This window comes from Carya illinoinensis, chromosome 13, assembly GCF_018687715.1.
Source record: "Carya illinoinensis cultivar Pawnee chromosome 13, C.illinoinensisPawnee_v1, whole genome shotgun sequence".
Lineage (NCBI taxonomy): Eukaryota > Viridiplantae > Streptophyta > Magnoliopsida > Fagales > Juglandaceae > Carya > Carya illinoinensis.
The window spans coordinates 5,740,393-5,764,304 of NC_056764.1; the positions used below are offsets into that span (position 1 = coordinate 5,740,393).

Here is a 23,912-nt window from a genome sequence, read left to right on the forward strand (position 1 = left end):
TTCAGCATTACAACAGGTTTCTTCTCCTTTCAGATGAAGACACTTGCAAAGCAAGGAAAAAAATTGATTGGTTACTAGATAGAGAAAAAAAGAAAAGGAGAAGGAAAAATAGTTTTGGAGCTAGGATATATATCATCATCTCTCTCTCTCTCTCTCTCTCTCCAAGAAAATGCAAATGGCAATGATGCTGGGAAGAGGAGGAGGAGGAGCAATTGGGGTTTCAAGCTTTCCATCTTCGTCTTCATGTTCTTCTTCTTCTTCCTCCTCCTCATGTTTCATGCAAAATGCCAAGCCTACCTCGTTATCCACCCTCCCTTTGGTATGTATCTCCTATAACACCATTTTTTTCAGAATTGTAATCAACATTAATGTTCTTCCAACTCATCACCCATTAGATTTAGAGCTAAACACCTAAAATCTCTTGGAAGAAGGTTCTGTAACTTGTGCTATACTTCCAACCGGGAACTCCAAATACTCGATACAATCTCCTCATCAATATACATAGTTTTTCACTGATGGAAATCAAAACTATAGGGGTTAGAGGAAGGGGACAAAGAATAGCCCAAACGACACAAGGAGTAGAAGTAGCTACTCACCACCAATTGATCATCTTCATATATCTCAAGTGTTACTTATGTCGTTCAAGGCTGCAACTGCCTTCAAGAGTTAGCTATAGGCCTGCCGATTGTCATTCAGGGTGCAGAAAACTGCACAGCCTCCATTATAGGCACATCTCTCATGATTACATTTGAAGACACAACACTACAGAGCTTCACGGCAACTCTAGAACTGGTACACACGATTCTGATGGATGCTAAAATGTTATCTAGGCTCTGATTCTCTCTCAAAAAGTACAGGGGAGACTAGAGGAAATATAGATAATTAACGTGATAACCCCTGAATAGTTCAAACGTGGGGTCTTGGAATATAATAGTTTCATTAGCTTGGTCTGGTATGCAAGACTCTCAATCTGTAGGGGTTGAGTCAAGCAAAGCTTTCTGTAAAGCTCAGATGAAATCCTTGTCCAAACTTAGCCTGTTGCAAGGGAAGGATTTTCCATGCTAGCTTGAACTCGGACTTTTACCCGGTAGCCTCAACCTTAACTTATCTAGAATTAGGCACATTTGGCTTGCTAATCTGGCTTCATGTCACTATAATAGGAAAGTCAAACATTTATCCATGCGGGTGCTCTCACTACAATGGGAAAGTCTAAACATTTTTACCTAAAACAGGAATCCAGATTCATCTTCGTTTCCAATGCCTTCTTCTCCTTAAAACATATATAAATTTGTGGTTGACAAAATGTATGGAGGTTTGTTTAAGTTTTGAAACTTATCTTTATTTTTTTGGAGCAGAAGGTATGTAAATTTGTAACCTATCACAAAGACATCATCGCCTGCTCTACTCTGCAAGAATCATCTACTTCTACAGGTAAATTGTAACAGCGTTTTGGATCAACGGTTTAAGCCAAGTTACATATATGGGCTAAATAAAGCTACATATTTACTTTGCTAGTGACTGCAGAAACAAAGGAGGTGAAGACAGCCCCAAAACAAGCTCCAGCAAAGGCCAAACCTCCAGCAAAAGCTCCGGTCAAGCCTCTTCCTCAGATGATGGAGGAAGATGTCATCCCTTCACTGAAAGCCATATTCGAAGCTCAAGATGATATTTCTGAACTTGAACTATCTTTCCATGACAACAGGGTAAGATTTGTACCTTTGTAGTTAGCAAAAAAAAAAAAATACACTTAGTTCCCTAGCCATGAGTGTCCAACTTCATGTTTGTTGGGTTTGCTTCAAACTGTCAGTTGGAAGGTTCCTTTCTAAAGGAGGGCAAGCCTTATTACTTTTGGGCATTCTTCCCTAGTGGAGTCCTCACAGGTACTTCTTCTCCATGAAAAACTAAAGGAATGCCAAGTGTTATCCAATTTTACATTCGAATACCCACCATCAACTACCCTCTGCTTTGGGAAAATATGCAGGTCCAAAAGGGTTTTCTCTGTCATCCTATGGCTCGGAAGCAAGCACAGTTGAGCCCTTTCTCATTGATGAGAAGAAAATTACAGCGAACCACGTTGTCTTTTGGGTTGAAAAACGTTTGGCAGCCCAAGGAATCATTCCTGTGTGGAAAGATCAATAAATTGCTTCCAATTTTCATATATTCATTCCAAAAAGATGTAAGTTAATCACCTTTTGTAATTGAACTTTTAAGGTACACACAATTGTTCGTACATATCAAATCACATAATTGATACTTGTGACTTGCTTTCTTTTGGGTTCCTTGTGGCTCAATGGCTTTAGTGTTTTGTGGCTCCTGGTGGCTTGATGGCTTTATTCAGACTCACGTTGTAAGGAAGTATATCCTGAAGAAGGGGATTTTCGTGTCTGAACGATTCATGGTCACATTCATTCGTCGCTTAGCTAATCTCCGGTCCACACTTCCCAAGTCAGCGTTCATCGTAGAAACATGTTCCACAAACACCCATACACATTATATCTAGGTTACCTCTGTGTCTACACACACACACACGTGCATATATATATATATATATATATATATATATAGAGAGAGAGAGAGAGAGAGAGAGAGAGAGAGAGAGAGAGAGAGCAGGCTCTTTTTTTATGGATACACAAGCATAACTTATATGGCCTATATGAGTAGCATATGCTTAATTGTGTGATGGTGAACATGCTTTTTCCCATAATCACGTACGGGCCTACAAAGTTTCTTACGTAGTTTTGATGAACACAAACAAGAGGATAAGAGGGTGGTACTGATTTTTGTTTTTTGGCCATAAGATAATACTGAAATTGAGTTACGAAAGTAATCTACAAATGCAGATCCATGTATCAGGAGTGTTAATTGCCCAAATTGGCATTTGCATTGCGCATAGCACGGCGAAGTTCACCCAAGAAGTCCATCTGTGAACCGGAAGGTGGAGCCATTATCTGAGATAAGCAATGCAAAATATGAGAGAGAGAGAGAGAGAGAGAGAGAGAGAGAGGGGGGGGGGGGGGAGATGATCAGAGCGGACTTTCTTATTCACCTGATGTGGAAGTCTAAATTGACCACCCGATGCGGATAAAGCACTTCCCGAGTACATAACTGGTCTCTCTGACAGATGAAAACTTCAAAAACGTAAATAAACCCTCTAGTATATTCACAAAAAACAATGCAGTCATGGTTGGATTAAACAACTCTTAATTTTTTATATGTGAATTTTTTTAATGAGATTATGGCCTTATCCCAACTTGTTAACCCCATTTTTTTTTATAGGTATTATAAAAGTATGTGTAACAAGGATATCGGAAGGAATGGATGACTGTACAGACAATTAACAAGTCAGTACCATGCATCTATCATTTAGCCAGTTCCAATGTAGGCAACTTTTTCAAGCTTCTTTTTCAAATCCACTAAAAGTTACAATAAAAGGCCTTTAAACCAGCTTGAAAATGAGGTGGTGAATATCAGTTCAAGTCCACGAGATATTGAAATCGAAAGCATACATTTGGCAAGGAGGTTGGTATCAGTTGAGCTGAAAAAACATTTGGTGAGTGAGGCAACAAAATGCAAGCCTCCGTAATAGCTTACAATTAGGCCTAATTTCTGCAGCGTGTGTAAGCTTCAAGCAACCAAAAATCTCTTCATCCTTGGCCATGTTCAATTACTTATCTCAATTCGCTCCAGAGTTCGGCTTTCAGTCCATTTTACCTAAAATTTAAAAGTTACTCAGAATTATATCTTTAGCAGTCCCCACTCAACCTTCATTTGTCCAAAGGTTTCACAGCCCCAACACCCAAATGTCACAACATGGTAAGAGATTAAACATCATTAGGTTTTGGAACTATGCTGAATTAACTAGACTCCGCCAAAATCCATGAGTCTATATTAAAATTGAATTTAAGCTCATAGGCTTTTTTTTTTTTTTTTTTTTTTTTTTTTTTTTTTTTTTTTTTTTTTTTTTTTTTTTTAATGAAGGGGGAACCACCCCATGGCAGACCCCTTAGGACTCACCCATGGAACCTAAACCCCCGAGGAGACTAGCAAAGCAGCCCACCGCCATGGCCTCCCACTTAAATCGCAGTTTGATCCCAGGGGAAATAGAACCTGTCACATGGGGCACATGCACACAAGTTCACACTTACCACTTGGGCTACCCACGGGTGGGTTAGCTCATAGCCTAATCATCATAGATCGATTACACTTCTAACCCTTTTCTTGAAAGGTGGGTGGCCAATAAGAAATGTAAAGCAAACCTAAGAAATTCTGTGTATAAATTGATGATAGAAAACATTTTTGATATGTAAAAAACGGTGATTGAAAACAGCCAATCAGTCCTCTTAAATATAAATAATTGTGTGTTACTTTAAACTCTACGCAATGATGAACTAATTCTAGCAACTCAAATTTTCTCAAGTTAAATCGAGGTTCCATCAAAATAGAGTGCACAAGAAAATGGTAGAAGTTGGTCGACTCACCAGATAAATCTGTTGATGGATTATTATAGTGATGCAATGCAGCTGCCCAACCTGCATTTAAAGATACATGAATAATGGATATACAAGATATCAGATGATTTCAAAACAGTTACACACAAACCACTGAAGAAAAATAGTTTAAGCTTCTCTCTCGCACCAAGCGTTAACTGGGTAAAATCTCCATGCCAATTTTTACATCTAACACCCAAGAGATTTCCTGGTTTGGATTGGGAGATGAGATGAGATAGTTTTAGATGAAAGATAAAAGTTAAATAAAATATTGTTATTATTGTTTTGGAATTTGAAAAAGTTGAATTAGGATTAGAAAAATTTAAATTATTTCTTATACTTTGTGTGGGAATTTGAGAAAGTTGTATGATGAGATAAGATGAGGTGAGATCACCTCCCAATCTAAACCATCATAATGTAAATACGTATCTCTTAAAGAAGCGAAGAATACACCACAAGTTTGCGCTGAGGGGTGAAATGAACTCATCAAACACAAAAATTCCAACAAAAAAAAAAAAAAATTAAAAAAAAAAACGAAGGCCTGATTCTAAGGCTAAAATAAACAAGCCAAGCTTGAAAAAGCTCAGCTAGCTTAAGCTCACAATCGTGGATTCCCTATGCTTAGATGAGATGTAACGTTCCAATGGAAGACCCAAACCACATGGCCTATACTCTAAAAAGACTAGTCAATGATACAATTGGAGCCCCATTGGAACCTTATAAAGAGCAAGAACTTCTCCTTCCCAAGTAATGTGGGATCTCATACACCACCTACTGTTATCCTCATCATATGGCATATCACATGAAAGGCCAGCAATAATAGTGGATTCCCTATGCTTTTGTGCCATATGCAAGTCATTATTGCAAGACCTTTATTCATTAAGTGGGTATCACCAAAATTTTTTGAAAAATTGATGGGCTTGCTAAGCTGCCTTTGAGCTCAACAAGTTTATGTCAAGCAAATTCAAGTGGTTTTATAGCTCAAAAGAAACTTGATTTAAGCTCAAGCTCATATAATCCTAATAGGTGAAGCTTGAGCAAGACAATCCCGACATGCCTCTGCTTGTTTGCAACCCTACAATGCATCATATTGGTGACTGGGAGTTTATTTTGGGAACACTTCAACTTCTTGCTTGGAAATTAACTCACATCTAACGGGATTTCATCTTATCCTATGACTCACCAACCAGCCCATACAAATAGGATCTGGAGCATTTTGTAAAACATTGGAATGATTTAGTCATTGTTTTTCCAAAGGATTGGGTTGCCATGTGAAATGACCAAAACAACCCACGTTATGCACCAAAATGATTTTGGATCGTCTGCATTTCAAGTGAATGAAAAAAATTCTTATACACACTTATGGGAGGTAAAAATGTCGTAGGCCCAAAGGCCGATAACGTCATCTTAGGGTAGACTACAGGGACTGTACAGTCATAAAGTTCTTTTAAATAGGAAACAAGAGATCACATACAAATAATCAATTAACACAAAATAATCCTTTTTAGAGACTGTTGTAATGACATACGTTCATTCAAGAGTCGAGAAGCTTCACTGCTACAGCACCCTTCTAAAGTTATTAATCCCGAACGAGGGGTTTCATTCAGAAGATTGCCGCTCACCGAATCCCCATGATCAATGGTAGAGAAATTTCTTGAAACGGCAACTTGATTCTTCTCTAAATCATTTCCGTAAAGATTGCTTGGTCTTTCAAACCGATCTAAAAAATTTAATGCAATTGAATCAAATACAAAAGTTTGTGTCAGCAGATGTGCAAATTGAGCTTCCAAACAGAATGCAGCAATAGATGTCCCATCTCATAAGCCACCCTCTAACATAAAAATATATTAACAATGCATACAGAATTTCATTGAGATCACAGCTTCACTACTTCACACATAAATTTCCCGACTTCTTGGTGAAGAAGAGAGTTGAACGAAAAACACACTAATAGAGCATTGTACCAATTCCATATATCTAAAGTTAGTTTCCCTATTGAGAATTATACCAAAAGAATTTTTCAATAACCTGAATTAAATAATCAGAATAAGATTTAACAACAAAAATAATAAGAGACAAGGCCATGTTTACTGTCTCATAAAGTCTCGTTTTGAATGAAGATGACCATATTTGTTTATTAAAAACTTGAAATGGTGCAGTTTGCCAAATCATGCAAACAGTCTGCGCTATTTGCTTCTGTGGTGGCTCTTATTAAGTATCCAATAAAAAACAACAAAGAAGAAGAATAAATAGTGCCACCCTTGTTAGTTGTTTCCAATGGCTTAAGTCAGGTTGATAGGTTTGTACCTTCAAATTGGGATGAGTCTATTCAATTTCCATGTGGAGACCAAGCAAGCCATGAAATAATTAGGTTTTGAAATAATTTTCAAATTAAAATAATGTACCACTACCAGATCTATGTAGAACACTGCCAAAATTGGATGCCAAAAATGTGTTCAATTTCATGGAAGGAATTGTGTGGAGAAACTCCTAATTACCCTATAAGACTAAATCCTCGACAAGGTTAAGAAGAATATGATACCTAAAGGGTCACCAAAGGCAACTTGTCAGATAGCATAGAAGGGGATGATATAACATGCAAAAAAAACTATAACCAAAGATCCTAATAATCTTTATCATCGCCATCAAACCATATGCAGAGACTGGACATCACAACCCAATGCCAACAGATCCACAAAGAAGGAGGCGAAGATAATAATTGTTCCCTTATTCTCATGATCAATAAAATTTTGTTTACCAATCAAAAAAATAATAATAATTGAGCTAAATATAAAATCTCCGTAGCATGCCTACACTGATAATAGTAATACACTATATCCAAGTCCTAGATCAGACCCGGAGGTCATTCATTGCATAAAATATTTAGAAAGAGAAGGCATTGAAATAAATGTAATTCTTCTAAAACATGCATATTATCATTATATAGCGGGACGCCTGGAGGTTCCCAAATACAAAATGCGAACTGTAACTCGTAGACGAAGCAGATAAATTCATAAATAAAAGGAAACTAGACATATGCAGATTGGAAAAACAAAAGCATGATATGCACATTACTACACAAAGTAGGAATTGTTAATGATGGTTGAATTTTAGTTACAAATCTAAGAAATGGGTATTCTATGATCATTAGGTTTCATAATATGCTGCTTCCTAACCCCGATGAATGAGCCATCATAAAAGTTATCACCATATGCCATAAAAATTAAAAGAAAAAAGAAGAAGAAGAAGAAGCGATAAGAATTTTTTGAGTAAAGAAGCGACAAAATTGGGAATACAAAAAGAGGAATAGAAAAGGATGACCTGCCGACTTGCGCCTGTTCTGAGGACGATTCCTGCAATCGGAATATTTTTCACATAAATAAATGTACAAACAAAAACTAATCAATTTAAGAGAAAGATCTTAAATTGAAAAATCAGTTTTATGCTAATAATTAAAATCGTAGGAACCTTTGATTAGGAGGAGCATAGCGCTTGATGGTTGTATCTGCTGCTTGTAGAGTTGGTGTAGGGTTTTCCAGCATCTCTCTCTCTCTCTCTACGATCAGTGCGAACTCGGAAAGGTTAGGCCGAAGAGACGGAGAGAGAGATGCACGCGCACAGGTCATCGCGTCGGCATATTTTTTTTTTTTATTTCACGGATGGGTCGGGTCACGGGTGGATCGTCCATCAAATATGGAAAGGTTGATTGGGCCAATATCGAGTCGGATCGGATCAATGTTGTTGTTTTAGAGCCCATCAATGAGTCCGATCGGGATAATTACTTAAGAGTAATGTTATATATAGTTGTAAAATATACAAATATTACACAATCTCTTTGAAAATGAACGAAATCCACGATTAAAAAGTTAATTTTTTTTTTCATGTAAGTTTCATATTAATTTACTTTTTTTAAAGAGACTACGCAACGCTTGCATAACCATGACTATAAATATCATTTTTCATTACTTAATTAATTATGTTATCCAATTAGAGATGTTGATGCATTTCAATATTAAAATGGATAATTATTTTATTTAATGGAAATTTATTTTCTTAAGATAAACTGTTCCATTAATCGAACGTAAATGAATTTCATAGATTTATGAAGCGAAAGTGAGAAATTATTTTTTAATAAAAGGTTATTTATATAATATATTTCCAATACAAAAGGTGAGAAATATCATTTCACGTGGCATTTCAAGCAACACCATTTCAAGGCCAAGGATTCAAGTGTCAATATGTCTATAGAAAACCCAGATGGGAAAGGTTTAGGTTTCAACTCTTTTTTATTCAAGAGAATTCCTTCTAGCCAGTCGGGCTGACCTTCCGCATATAACAGCCACCCACTAGTATTTAGACACGTAAGACTTCCACTATAATTAATGTGAACCTTTACTACACCGAATTTTACAAAAAGAAATCTATCGTCTCAGTGCCCCTTCAGACTTCTTCTGCCCTTCTATGAAACAGACCTCCCCCAACCCTCCTTGCATCCCCTGTGCCAACGAAACCCCCACCCACCCCACCCCTTCAGCCGTCTTCCCTTCGCAGCACCCCCTTCCCCTTACCCCACGCGAACGAAACCCCACCCCACCCCGATTGGAAGACACAAAACCCCCACCCTTCCCGTAAGCAGGAAACCCCCCCCCCCCCCCCCCCCCCCACCCCTTCTCGGTTGTCTCCGTGTAGCGATTTAATTTTTTTGGCAAGTGGTGGTTGCGCACGGTGGAGCTTTGGGGGTGGGTTCACGAAGGTTCTCTCTATGTGTGTGCATTTGTGTGTGCAGTGGCTTCCAAAATCGGGATTAATGTGGAGGGACTATTGTGGATTCTATTGTATGGCGGTGGAACTGAGATGATGCTAAGAAACTGAAAAATAGAGGATTGTTGTTTTCACTTCTGTTACTTTTGTTCTCAATTTCTTTACCCTTTTATTAATTAATATGCAAGTTATATTTGTCCACATATCACAATTTGATGGTTGGTTTCGATCTGAGAGTTTAGGTTTGTTATCTTTTCAAACATTTTTTTTCAAAAGTTTACAACCTTTCCTCCCGAAATGATCCATTTTATTTTTCAAAATTATTTTCGGTAGAACGTTTAACTGTTTAAAGAGGATAACGTTGGAGCTGTTGCTTTTTCTAATTCTAGATTTCGAAGAAGAGGAAGAAGAAGATGGAGATGAGAAAAACTTGTTTTTGCTATTAATGAAATGGTTGTCCTTGGAGAAGAAGACTAGAAGAAGACCAGTACCCCAGTTGTCGCTGCTTGGTTTTCTCTTCTAGGCGTTCTCGCAACAAAAGGTTTTCTCTTGCAGGAAGGGATGGACTACTTTTTCAGTGTTATACCATGTGAATGAGTGTATTGTAGATTTAGTGTCATTTGTGACGTGGCAGCAAGGGAGCGAGAGGCTGTTATTCTACTAAAATCAGCCGGACCGTTTAGAAGCGTTTCACTTGATTCAAATATGCATTTTCTGATGGCCCTTATAATCCTCGTTCCCTTATCATTCTCTTACGTGACATTCAATGATTGGATAATGAGTAATGAAATAATAAATAATTTTCTAATCATTTATTGCCTCGTTAGAGAATGGTGCAAGGATGATGACGACAAAAATGACGGTGTACAACACTTCTCTAAATCAAAAAACAAACATGCCCCAGTTAAAAAAACAAACAAACTGAGACTCCTACAATTTTGTGCACTGATAGATATTATCAAATGTCATAAACAAACATTCATCTTTGAATTCGCTTTCTTTTAACTAATTCAATTCACAACTAAATTTGGATTATATATATACACAGAGAGAGAGAGAGAGAGAGAGAGAGAGAGAGAGAGAGAGAGAGAGAGAGAGAGAGAGAGAGAGAGAGAGAGAGAGAGAGAGAGAGAGAGAGAGAGAGAGAGAGAGAGAGAGAGAGAGCATCTAATTCCAATCATTGGATAGAGCAAAAAAGTAGACATTTATGTAGGCACATTAAGGCAAATCGCCTGCTCATTGACTGTGTCTTGCTTTGGAAAGAGTTCTAATCAAACCCTTGGAGATCTTCCAAAACCAATACAAGTTCATCGTTGCCAACACTGGAGGCACCACAAGCAAGCTGTAGAAGCCTAAGGGAAAAACTTTCTTGACCTGGAATAAAATAAAAGAACTTCAACTGAAACACCATACTTGATAGATAGGGAAAGCCAGTAACGAGTCAAACATCCAAAAGAGAGATATTATTATTCAAGCTTGGCGATCGAAAACATGCTTGCAATATTGGTCATGCCAACTATAAATTCGAAAAAGCTCACTCTTCTCGCTTTTGGAAGAAAATGATGCTAGATCATAGGAGGAATATATTGGTCATGGAAACAAAACAAGAGAAATATATGGTCATCGTTTTCTTGTTGAATGTGTAAGTGGTGGGGGGAAGGGCAGACAAGGAGAGAGGAATATGGTCAACCATTTGCAATTTTATTTTTGGCGACTGCCAATCAAGAAAGAGCGGAATGCTTGAATGGCTGATTTTGCTTATTATGATCAAAAGATAGGGAAAACCCTTGTTTAGACATATTGTGTTATTCATGCCTATCCTGTGCAACATAGTTTACTACACTTCTTGGAAGGAATAGTATGCACTGACCATCTATATCTGTGCAATCTCTGCCGTACTTGGCAGGGGAAACCAAAGAACCCAAAAGATCCACATTATGCTTCAGTAATGTAAATGAAAGCTTGTATATGAGAGCTCTCATTATCAAGGCTCATTTATAGGGAAAACCATAAAGCATCCACTAACCTGATCAAAATGGATGAACATGTGCGAAATAAAGAAGATGAACAAAAGAATCCTTGCAACCTGAAGGCAACAAAAGGAAAAGTAATAAGTATTAAAAAAGAAGGAAATCGTTTTTGGGCTCAATTACTTTAACTTGTAAAAGATAAGTGGTCCAATCCCCCCTTCCCCTTCTATCTCTCAGCATACAGGTGAGTTGATGATGTGTTCATACATGCACGTATACCAGCACTAAATATGCCAAAGGTCTAAAAGATCACTGCTCTTGCACTAATAAGTAGCTTGAAACGTTCTATGAGGATAACATAGGTGAGCTTATCCTCTTCATAGCACATTATATAAGATGATACAACAATTTACCATAAGATGGTACTTTTTTCAAAATAAGCTCATGGAAACAAGAGAACAGCTGAGGAATACAAAATGAATTCTGTGCTCCAACAAGATCCGCTATCAACATTTAGGCCTGATTTGGATAGCAAAAGCCTCTTCTCTCATCTCATCTTATCTTAATATCCAAACACCACAAATATGAACTTTTTCAATTTCAAATTTTTAACTTTTTCATCTAATCATTACCTAATGATTACAACTTTTCTAAACTTCCATACAAAAAAAAAAAATTCAAAATTTTCAAATCTCAAAACAAAAATAATATTAAAAAATTATATTCTAACAATATTTTAACTTTATAATATTTTTATTTAACCTTTTTATCTCTCATTTTCCAAAACCCCATAAAACATCTCAACTCAAACCATTTCACTACTATTCACTGATCTTCTCATCTCATCTCACCATCCAAACTAGGCCTTATGTGGGCTACCATAGAAGCCTTGCAACTGTTAAAAGCTTCCCTAACAATTCAATGTAAAAGATGCCAAGAATAAAAAAATAAGAGTTCCATGAAGTTTGTATCTGCATGTCATTTTTTTCCAAATTATTTTGATAAACAACTGCCTTTGAGTTATGCAGTTTTGCCTGAATTAAACCCAACCAGAACATTCATCATAGCCAATGAACACTGCTTTTATCCATCATAAAACCTAGCAGACACAAAACTTTGGTCCACAACTGAAAAGAGCCAAGGCCATGACCATAAAGGATCATACCAACCACCCCAGGAACAATGCAACGCCATTATGAATGTAAAGATTGGAGTCCTTCTGACCAGCAATATCCAAATACCTGAAAGTACACATAAATAGAAATAAGCCAAAGTTGACAACCAGCAACCTTAAAATTAAGAAAAACTCTAACGCTAACTTTACCATCTCAGATTTACGAAAGGAGTAGTGCTCTCAGAGAAGAGAACCATTAGTGTGTAAAACTGCGCTTGACCACTTATGAGGGCGAGAAAGATTGAAAACATCGATAACCCATGGTGTAAAACCTGATAGGAATAAATGAAATCGATGCAATTGGTAAACTAGTACACACAAACTTTTAGACTCAGTCTCAGCTGGTTTATTTCAACTTGACCTGAAACGAAAAGAGTACCAAGTTTAACAAACTTATTGAAACAACCATAACTATATCCCATTGATGCATAAAACAAAATTTTCACTTTTTCTATCTTGAATGGACAGATTAAATTTGGACACCAAGTAAGCTTATTTAAAGTTGAAAAGCAAGTTCTTAAAAGATAAACTCACACAAGACATTATACTATTATTTAATAGTCTCAAGCAAATGTTTTTCAGCACTTACATACTCCAGACCACCCAGAGCTGGAAAGTGCCGTAGAATCATTCCCAAGTCTGATAGAAAATAGCCAATGGAGAACTGTATAAAGTATAAACAAAAAGGACCAAGAATAAGTGAACTGCATTCAAGGAAAATTCAGAAGAATATTATAATTATGTTACTCTATCACATTGCCCAACAACATTGTCAAGTTAATTGCTCTAGACATGATCCTGTCCTTATTCTTCTAAATTTTTATAGAGACATTTAACTGCTGCATAAATAAAGCCAATGTAAAAGGTATCCAAATCACAAGAGTCATTATGCCCTTGCCAACTGGATACATCTGAAATCCCCAACAAAAAAAACGGAAGCCACATTGTCTTTACCATTGAAGTCTCAAGCTTTCACCAATTTGCACTCCCCAAGAGGGAACCCTAGTAAGCTCCCTAAAGCAAAGACTGATCTCTTCTGCCTCAGACCTACGAAGTAAAATCTATGATGGCATGCCACTATCAATCCGCCTGAATAAATGATAACTTGGAAGCAGAATCATCCCAAAGCCTATAATTGTTTATGATAATGGAAATTTTACATTTCAACTTCCATTTAGTTTGAAAAACTCCATTGTGTTAAAGAATATGGATCCACTGCCATCCTTCACTTTACATCCTCGACTTGTTACGGCATCAAAACATCTTTGACATCTCTATGAGTGATTATTCATCTTCTTGTTCTTCTCCCCTTTATTGCTAGCTTAAAAGAACTGAAAGTACATCCTAGGAATGGGCACCTAAAACACACAATCTTAAATCCATTACTTTGAATTGTGCCTGTCCATAAGTCCTTTTCAATGGTTGAAAATATAAATCTCTATTGCAACTATTTTCATCCATTTTCTGATTGAGAGTTTTGTGTTTTTGGCTCAGCATGTAGACAGCCTTTGAACATAGACCATCACTTTCATGTACTTTTCCTGAACATGAACTTTAAAACTTCAAATTCCAATTTTTAAAATGATTTGGACTAAGAAAATTGATTTGGGGAGCGAGAGAAGTAGAGTTATATTTTTATTTTCTTTTATAAGTAAAGCCATAGTTTTAATTAAACCATCTCTATTTTTTTCTAAAGCTATTGACTAATCGTTATAAGCATAAGCAACCCAGTTTGAAGAATTTTATTATTAATACAAATTAACAATTATTTAGACTTTGATTACATAACTCCATATTATTTCAGCTCGCAATTCTTTTGATATGATCTTTCAACTTCTCTTATGTTGATAAATGTAATAAAAAAGTGGAAAAAGTACAGCTAAAATACAATGTTTTTGACATCCCATTCAATTAGAATTAGATAGAAGTATTGGTAGATAGATGAAGCACCACCATATTGATAAGTTCATATTTATTTAGTTGGACATGATATAAGTTGAATTATTACTTCGGAGGTGAGAAATCATGCCAAGAAAACCAAATGATGCTTCTTTCAGTGTCATCTTACCCCCAATAACGTATCTGATAAGGTAGATGTCCTACTAACTATTAAGTCACCATGAGAGTTCTCAGCGAAAGTATCTGATAACAATAGGAGGTAGAGAGAAACAAACGCCACTACAAGAGCATGGAATGTCGAGAATCCCCTGCATAACAAAAGCTGTAATATTTATGCCCACGAAGAAACCGAAAACCTGTTGTGGACAAAAATTGTGAATGCCAAAACAGGATTTAATATGTAGAATAATTTCACCGGTTTTTCCATTCAACTTTTTGCGCACTGCTTAGTTTTCCATATCCCTTGAAGCATAGGAGGCTAATAATACCTGTTAATTTGTAAACCTTCAACACGAAGAAGGGACCAATTAAATAAGCCTACAAGGCTACAGATTTTCACTGATGTCTACAGAAATATATTCTCGTATACAAGATGCCTCGAGATATAACTTGGTGGTACTAATTTTTACATGCACACTTACAGTTATGCAGACTACGATCCCAGAAACGACAGACGCCACCCAGTGATATCCTTTGATCTGACTAACATAGCCGGCACTGGACAGAAAATCATGGGGCAGAGTAAAAGGAAATTCGACCATATTGCTTCGTTGAAACGGCTGATACGAAACTGCGCCAAACACGTGATATGTTGAATGTAAAACGGAATAGCAATGTTCAAAGATAACTGAAAGAATCCCATTGTAACGTAATATTCAGAAAGAAGATATAAATTGAAAAAAAAAAAAAGAAGAAGAAAAGGAAAGGCCAATATAAAAACAACTCTGGGAATTCAATAAGAATCAAAGAACTTCATCCATGAGGAACAAAATGAAATAAAATAATAGTAGGGAGAACAGACGTAGAGAAGAATCAGTAATCCATTAGAAAACAGCCAGGGGGAGAACAGACGTAGAGAAGAATCAGCAAAGCATTAAAAAACAGCCAAACTATTAGAAAGGTGAAAGACGCGTGAATTTAACTCCAGCCCACGTGAATGTTGCTACCCAGTTCAATAATGGACGCGCGCAGCAGGCAGAAAAATACTTCCTTCTTCTTCCGTCGGTCTTCTCTCTCCTTGACAATCAGGGGTTCTTAGGAGGCAGGCAATCAAACGAAGAGAATGGCCACCAAAAAAAAAAAACTGTCCCAAAATCATCACTTGGGATTATCATAGCAAGAGGGTAAGGGAGCCGAAGCAATTGACTGGGGTTCTTTACCTCGATAATCAGATATGCTGCAGAGTCGTTGAATAGGATCGAAGGAGAATGGAAACGTAAGAAGAACAGTGATACGCGTTTGCCAGAGTGCTAGAAGAGACGGGAAATGGACACAAGAAAAATAGGATCATGCCAAGGCCACCGCTCCCAGTTTCCACCGTTACTGTAAAAAGAAAAATTTTTTTTTTCACATTTTTTTGAATATATTTTTTTACCGCTATTAAATATTTAAAAAAAAATTATAATATCATTAAAAAATATTTCTTTAATTATTAAATAAAAAATTAAAAACAAATAATTTTTTTTAGCAGCGGTGGCGAAAAGGAATAAATGGCTCTGAAAGAAAGAGAAGAAATCCATTCATTTTATGATACAATGTTAAATTTTATAAATTCATATCGCTTATTATTAATGATGTAACATTAATTAATAAAAATTGATTAAAGAATTGACTAACAATATCGTATTAATATAATATAATAAAAATAAAATTAGAACGTTATATATATATATATATATATATACATACATGGGGGGTGCTGGTGTGTTGATTTATAATGAGAGCGGGGACTAAAAGCTTGGAGAGATCATACTGGCGGGGAATGTGTACCCAGGCCAGCTGGGCCGCCACCCCCTCCCATGAGAGACTCGTTGAAACATTCCGAGTATATAAATCCAAAAATTTGTAAAGAATAAATTTAGATACAGTTACTATTCTCTAAACATAATATATATATATTAAATAGGAGAATTTATTATTAAAAAATTATTATTTTTATATAAATTTTATACTTGTTTTTTAAATAAGTATGCGGCACTTACGCATTACATGATTGTAAATGTCATTTTTCATTATAAATAGAGAAGTTTTGAATCTTCAATTTTATAAAAATAAATTTATAAATTGACGTAATTTTATATGATACATTATATTTATTTTATAATAAAAATATATTTATAATTTAACATATTACATTAAATGTTTCAGTTGAATTTACTTTTATAAAATCTCTTTATTTTTAAGGTTTTCTTCTCTTCTTTGTGTCTAAAATTAGGAGTGAAAACTGATCCCTTCAAGCGATTTTTTAGCAAAATCGACGCCGATTGACGAGAGAAAAAATGGTAGAGCAACCGATGGTAACCGGTCGATATGGAGGAGAAAAATTGGCTGTATCGACTCCGACGATTCTTTAACTGTTCACAGTCAGTTCTTTAATCCCCCTAATGATGATGGTCGTCTAAGAGAGTGTAACGTCCGTCCTTGTGGTGGGTCATTTTCAAAATAATTTTAATAAAAATTAACGGGAATTATAGTTCCTTTTAAATTTATTTTCCTTTCATACTAAGATACAAAAGACTCAATGTTATGAATAAAATTCATTTTTTAATTAAAATATTACAAGAAAAAATATTAAATTTTACAATTAAAGTTTCTCGTACAAAATATCTTGCCTAGACCTTCGTACTCTTCCTTTTAGACTGTGCTTGTCCTAACCTGTCATATTCATCTTGTCCCTGAGAGAGCACATATAAGAACTAAAATAAGTCGATGACTCGTACGCATTACTTCATATAATTAAAATATAATAACATAGGTTTAAAGGCATGCATTCCTCATTCCATACATACATATCGTACTTATCATGCATGGTTATTTAGTTCGTTTTAAAAATGTTGCAATGTGAGATTTTTCTTTAAAAGTGTGCTTTATTTTCTTAAAAACAGTTCCCCACATATCGCTGACTTTATTTCTTAAAAAGTCTTTTCATGCATACATCTTTTTACATACATTCATGCATTATTTCTTTTTTTACATACATTCATACATACATCTTTTAATACATACACGCATTCTTTCTTAACATGCATTCTTTATTTCTTATCACTTTTATTGGTCATTGTAGCACATTGTTATGTTCTGTGTGCTGGGGTTAGCAGTCTTTTGGATTTGATTTCGCTTATGGCCACGGGTTAGGAATCCATTCAGTCAGGGTGAAGCACTGGGTGCACTACCAGTACTACTTACCTGGCATTGCAATCTACCCAATCCAGTCTATTTGGTACCTTTTCCATTTCATTCACGTGGTTGTTACATATTTTTATACATAATCCATTTAGTCCGTTCATTCTTTTTCAATCCTTTTATTCCTTTTCAGTCTATTCAGTCCTTTACAATTCTTACGGTTCTTCAGTTCTTACAGTTCATAAAAGTCATTTTTAAAAGATATAGTTTTCTTTATTTTCATAAAAGTTGTTTTAAAAGAAATTTATCTCTTCTAAAAAGTCATTTTAGAAAAAACAGTTTTCTTTCTTTTCATTTTAAAAACGTCTGTTCTTGCATCTTTTAAGATTTCATTTCGTTTCGTTTCGTGAACATACATACAATACGTACCACATATAGCATCCAACCATATGCATACACATACATACTTTGGGTGCATGAAAAGGGGCTGCCAAAGAGAGCCTCTACATACTTATACTTGAAAACTTAAGTTTCATTTTCTTTTTTGTAAAGCGGTTCTTCGTGGAGAAAAGTTTCGTTTTCTTTTTAGATAAAAGATTTCATTTTCTTCTTCGTTTATATAAGAAAACTTTAGAAGAGTATGAACGCAATATTTATTTGAACTTCATACCATACTCATTCCATATAGTCCATTCATGTGCATGTTAGATGACAACCTACATGTATACACATAACCTCGTGTCATCATCTATCTAATTCATAAGCCACTATACTAAACATAGAACTATGCCTCGCTTAGAATACTCTCCATCCATCATTAGGTTATTCTTTAAAGAACTATGCTAAAATCTTCGAGATCTTATTCCTTAAAGTGAACATCTGTGATTCACCTTAGGGTTAAGACACTAAAACTTATGTCTCATTCTTCTATTTCCACATTCCAACGCATGATTCCGATCGACAGTATCATACGTTCCAACCTTAGATGATATACTCGTCACTACCTTCATGCATCTTAGCCCATACTAAATCCTCATTCCCATCCAAACATGCTACATGAACTCAAGCCAACTCTGGGGCTAAAATACCATGTAACCATGTTAAGGACATATTACCACATTATATATGGTGAACCTGTCTGGCACACGTGTCTTGCTAGAGGCAAATGTACCCTATCCCTTTTATCACCTAAAAGCAACTTATAATTCCAATGAACGCATGCTTGTATAAACAAGTTTCATACTCTGATACCAACTTGCTACAATAGGACTCTTCCTATTTCCCGATCCTCTAGAAGTTCATCCCAACACTTGATAGGAGATTACTACATCCAAAATGCACCTCTGTCACATCACGTGGCTCGAGACAACTTCCAAGTTACGGCACAACGCCAATCATGCTTCCGCTGCACTCTCTGATATCATTTCACCATTTCCATATACTCTTAGTCACAAGTCAACCACAAGGTGACACTTGGACTACAGGCCACATTACCACTGCTTCGAAATACTGTTACACAGTTCTTGACACTACACTATATACTCCACACTTTTCAGCTACTTTGTGACACGCCATCTGGTGTATCACGACATAGCACCTTCCATCTATACTACAACACACATCACTACGATAGACGTCTCACGGTGCATCGCTACATGACATGGAGTACGGACCATGCGTACTCCCTTCGCTACATTACTTATTATCACGATGCATATTGCACGGTGCGTCGTTACACGACACATAGCACACGCCACATGTATTCTCTTCATTCTATGCCACACATCACTACAGTGCACGTCACAAGGTGCGTCACTGCACTACATAGAGTACGCTCCACGTCTACTCCTTTCACATTTCATGCCGCATCATAACTACGGTATCCATCTTACGCTCATACTCATAGCATAGTCCACAATACTACACAGTCAAGCCCAACACTTCACAACTACATTTCACTTCACAACTACGCAGCGAATTTCACAAGTACTAACTACACAGTTTACAGTCCAATCAATCAACTAATATAAACATAAATAACGAGATAGAGGGTTATACCATTGATGGGATAACCCGTGTGTCGCTCGCTGTCCATCACGATCAAGGCGTTAAATGAGTCATATGTGACGGTAACAATGCGTACGATATATGTCCACCACATAAAGTGTGACGCCCCCAAATTCCATTTGGGATCGAACGGAAATTTGAAACGTCGAGACATGCAACACAAGGTTACCTGCCCCCGTTCATGACATATAAGATGCAATGTTCCTAACATGCATCTAACAATATGCAATATTCGCAGTGGATAATTTTTTTTTTTTTAGTAATACTATGCACCAAATTGAAAATATCCCAAATGCTTAAAACATACTCCATACATAAAAACCTATTGAACAACTAAAATCACAACACTAGTCCAAAATAGTTATGATCCAAAAGTACTGGAGATGCAACTCCATCGTACAAGTAGTAATTTAACTACTATATTAACATTAACGACGCACCGTCGTTCAATCGACTGTGTCTAGTTGGTCAGCTCCTGATCCTCCCTCAGGTCCTGTAACAAGATCTACCATTCGAGGGGAATAGTAGTTGGGACTACCACAGTGAGATTTGATTTCAAATCTCAGCAAGTTAACAAAAAACTTCCACACATGCTAATGATGCATGGATGACAGTAAAAGCATAAATGTATAATCAAATTCATAAATAATTAAAGCATAATTGACATAACTTAAATTGAAACATAAACTGAACTTGACTTAGTATGAACTTATTCTGAAACTTGAATTAACATGAAAAATACATACTCCACAGTTGTTGTGGCCCCATGTATTCTACGTGTAAATACATACTCCACAGTTGTTGTGGCCCCATGTATTCTACGCAAACTTGACTTAACATGAAAAATACATACTCCACAGTTGTTGTGGCCCCATGTATTCTACTTAAACTTGACTTAACATGAAAAATACATACTCCACAGTTGTTGTGGCCCCATGTATTCTACGCAAACTTGACTTAACATGAAAAATACATACTCCACAGTTGTTGTGGCCCCATGTATTCTACGTGTAAATACATACTCCACAGTTGTTGTGACCCCATGTATTCTACACATCACAATACTGTTAAATACATACTCCACAGTTGTTGTGGCCCCATGTATTCTACACAAATTGAATGTACTCAAGATGAAACGTGACTAGAAAACTAAAGGATTGAAGCCCTGACGTAACATAACTTGAAATACATGACCAACTTGAGATAGAAACATTTCGTAACATGGCATAACATATAATAGACAACATATTTAACATGACATACTTGTAATGTACAGTAATACATGACAGAATATATTATGTAACAGATAAAAATTGATGACAGAATAAATTCTGTATAATAGATAATTACGTGATAACTTGGCATGGCATGACATATATGATAACATACATACATACACTATAGTTCCTTTACTTAGCACACATACACAGTAGACTGCTAGTAAGTTAAAAGTTAACTTACCTCGATCTCCGCGTTTCTTATAAAATTTCAAGTGCGATCACGAGGAACTGTAATTAGTGATTCTAAAAGTTAGAACTAAATCACTAATAATTTGAAATATGGAAAATACTAACTTAATGAGTAAAATTTTCATTTTACTCTCTACATGTGGGAAAATGACCGTTTTACCCATAACTTAAAGATTTTGCATACTAAATCCAAAAGTTTCCAAAATTTACATTCCTCATGTAAATTTTGTCCTAAACTTAAATATCAACTCAGAAAAATTTAAAACAAAACACAACTATGAAGAACACACTATGGTCGAAACATCCATAGGTCATTTCCCTTTATTTTTGTTGCAATTCCTTCCAACTTCAAAACTCATACTTAAACCAAAATTTTGCAACAAACATCTTCCAATCCTAAGTTCAAAACCATACTTAAAACATACATTTAGAAAAAGCTAATAATCAACACCAAACTTTTTTGTAAAAAGATCCAAGCACTTGAATCACAAGTTTTGACCTTAAATCAAAACATCTCCAAGAATTTCAAAAATCAAATCTTACTTCTAACATATTCATAATATCATCCTAATATCAACCATGCTTTAAATCATCAAACTAAAGTCACCAAAATCACAAAATAACATTTGGAGTTTTTGGTTTTACACTTAGTCCAAAAACAGGAACTTTTTCCTCAACTAGTTTTGATAAATCTCTTGATCTATGACTTATAAATATATGATCTTCAAACCAAACCATTACATGGTTTAAAAAGATGTCCTAAAACATATACAAGCTTCTAATTCAAGATCACATGGTTAGAAATTAACCAAAACATAAATTTAGCCAAGAATATCCACACTTTGGCTTATCTGAATATCTCTTTGCATAAAATTTCATATCTTTGAAACTAACATCAAATATCTTCAAAATAATAATATAACATGTATATAAGATGTTTAGGATCCTCCAATAAAATTATCAAAATCATTAGAATAGGTTTAGACCACCAAAGAGTTAAACTTTCTCAAAACAGAAACTGTTTTTCCTCTTCCAGTTTCTAAGTTTCTAAATCTAAGAACATCTTTCATCAAAACCTTTAATCATGCAAAAATCCTCAACCAATAGTCACATATACATGTTAACAATACTCCATAAAAATTTTGGATCAATATCTATCCATTAGCTTGGTCAAAAACTCCAAACTATAACATATTCTCCAGTTTATCTCCCAGAATAACCTTTCTATAGTTTACACAATATTTGACTGACCAAATGATCTTCAAATGGGGCAAATAAGATATCCATGTAAACTAGACTCAAAAAGGAACAACTTATATGAAGGAGACTTTATGATAAAACACTTACAACAACTTTGAAATGGGCGTGCAAAAGATCTCATAAAATCTGTCCGAGAGAGAGTGTTTGATAATCTTTTATTAGAAGGAGTAATTGAAGATAAGTTCATGGGTGCTGGCTGGACACATTTATGGACGAGATAAGGGAGGTGATAAGGCTGGAGTTGAGAGTTGAGTGTGGTTTTCTCCTACCCAAAATATCTATAAAAGATTATCTCATAATATTCTATCCAATAATATCTACAAAAATCAACTTAAGATATTTTTATCCAATAATATCTATAAAAATCAACTCAAAATATTTTTACCCAATAATATTCACGAAAATTACCTCAAGATATTTCTTTTTATCCAATAATATCTACAGTTTTGAACAGACGTTTTGTTCGAAAATATGAAAAAATGTTATTGCGCCATAAGACTTTAAATAACCCTCCGAGTCTAATGGCACAAATCATAATACATTTTGACACTTCTAACTATCTCCAATAATAAAAAATACACTTCTGATACCATAGTAAATAATAACACTAACTATGTAGTTAGATAAAACCTATACGATTAATGGATTTGTGAAAACTTATGGGTTTTTCACGAGATTCCTAAAGTTAATAGAAATTTCACAATTGAATTTCTAGCGGGCTGTTACATAAAGTGTGCGATTTGGGCTTGATAATAGCTAGACGTGGTTTTGGAAAGGCTCAAGGTGATCTCATGGTGGTCAAAAGTGGCGGAGCACCACATCATCAAAGTCATGAACAGTGCATCCGAAAGGGAGGGAGGTTGCTTGAGGTGGAGGAAGGCTATGGAACTTCGTGGGAAGCTAGGGAGAGGTAGAGGAAGATGTAGTGGAGTTGTGGTGGCGAGGTGGTGGCTGGGTGGTGGCTCACAACGACAAATTGGCCAATAATGGTGCAATCTATGCCTTGGAGAGTGAGGGTTGTGTATAGCTCGGTTGGACATGAAAATTTTTAGGTAAGGTCATGGTGATGAGAGGAACAAGATGATCGTGGTAAGACGTCGTGGGTAGCTGTGCACAGTGGTGCAACCGAACGTGTGGTTGTAGAGACCCATGGAAAAAGAGAGAGAGGTAGGAGAAAAGGAGAATATGGGGATGAAGCCCATGATGTGTGAAGCTGTTGGTGGTGCTTGGTGGCTGTTTCGGCTGTGTATGACGACGCTAAGAGGAGGAAGTGAGTGTGAAACTCATTTTGGCCAAGTTGCTATAGGAGGAGAGAGAGAGAGCACGTGGGAGCTCACCGGTGGGAGGGAATGTTGGTTGGTGGTAATGGTTAACTGGTGACTAGTAGTGAGGCTAAAGCTGCTTTGTACGGCGGCGTGGAAGAGGAGGATGAGTTTTTACCCATTTCGGCTAGCGAGGGAGGAGAGAGGAAATGCATGGAAGC

At 36.0% G+C, this 23,912-nt stretch overlaps 3 protein-coding genes across 11 annotated transcripts; 1 reads left to right on the plus strand and 2 right to left on the minus strand.

Annotated features, from left to right (window-relative positions):
* The first annotated feature begins 1 nt into the window (after nucleotide 1).
* On the plus strand, nucleotides 2–2,269 carry LOC122293006. Of its 6 annotated transcripts, none has more exons than XM_043101604.1 (5): nucleotides 2–319; nucleotides 1,359–1,431; nucleotides 1,516–1,703; nucleotides 1,808–1,880; nucleotides 1,982–2,269. In XM_043101604.1, the coding sequence occupies exons 1-5, from the start codon at nucleotides 170–172 to the stop codon at nucleotides 2,137–2,139; spliced, it is 642 nt and encodes a 213-aa protein (XP_042957538.1). In that variant the 5' UTR covers nucleotides 2–169; the 3' UTR covers nucleotides 2,140–2,269. The 6 variants fall into 6 exon arrangements, with proteins under 6 accessions (XP_042957538.1, XP_042957540.1, XP_042957537.1 ...); XM_043101606.1 differs by having other exon boundaries at nucleotides 3–319; nucleotides 1,525–1,703; XM_043101603.1 differs by having other exon boundaries at nucleotides 8–319; nucleotides 1,356–1,431.
* Nucleotides 2,270–2,736: 467 nt separating this feature from the next.
* LOC122293007 lies at nucleotides 2,737–8,128 on the minus strand. Of its 2 annotated transcripts, none has more exons than XM_043101609.1 (6): nucleotides 7,956–8,128; nucleotides 7,809–7,840; nucleotides 6,016–6,207; nucleotides 4,479–4,529; nucleotides 3,047–3,114; nucleotides 2,737–2,948 (listed from the first exon to the last, which is right to left on the minus strand). In XM_043101609.1, the coding sequence occupies exons 1-6, from the start codon at nucleotides 8,111–8,113 to the stop codon at nucleotides 2,859–2,861; spliced, it is 591 nt and encodes a 196-aa protein (XP_042957543.1). In that variant the 5' UTR covers nucleotides 8,114–8,128; the 3' UTR covers nucleotides 2,737–2,858. The 2 variants fall into 2 exon arrangements, with proteins under 2 accessions (XP_042957543.1, XP_042957545.1); XM_043101611.1 differs by having other exon boundaries at nucleotides 2,930–2,948; nucleotides 3,047–3,128.
* A 2,042-nt stretch (nucleotides 8,129–10,170) lies between these two features.
* On the minus strand, nucleotides 10,171–15,840 carry LOC122291198 (TLC domain-containing protein 4-B-like). 3 transcript variants are annotated; one of them, XM_043098836.1, is made up of 9 exons: nucleotides 15,671–15,840; nucleotides 14,933–15,081; nucleotides 14,707–14,795; nucleotides 14,461–14,599; nucleotides 12,982–13,056; nucleotides 12,543–12,664; nucleotides 12,384–12,459; nucleotides 11,275–11,334; nucleotides 10,171–10,622 (listed from the first exon to the last, which is right to left on the minus strand). In XM_043098836.1, the coding sequence occupies exons 2-9, from the start codon at nucleotides 15,050–15,052 to the stop codon at nucleotides 10,485–10,487; spliced, it is 819 nt and encodes a 272-aa protein (XP_042954770.1). In that variant the 5' UTR covers nucleotides 15,053–15,081; nucleotides 15,671–15,840; the 3' UTR covers nucleotides 10,171–10,484. The 3 variants fall into 3 exon arrangements, with proteins under 3 accessions (XP_042954770.1, XP_042954771.1, XP_042954772.1); XM_043098837.1 differs by lacking the exon at nucleotides 15,671–15,840 and adding an exon at nucleotides 15,458–15,664; XM_043098838.1 differs by lacking the exon at nucleotides 15,671–15,840 and adding an exon at nucleotides 15,313–15,451.
* Nucleotides 15,841–23,912: the final 8,072 nt, after the last annotated feature.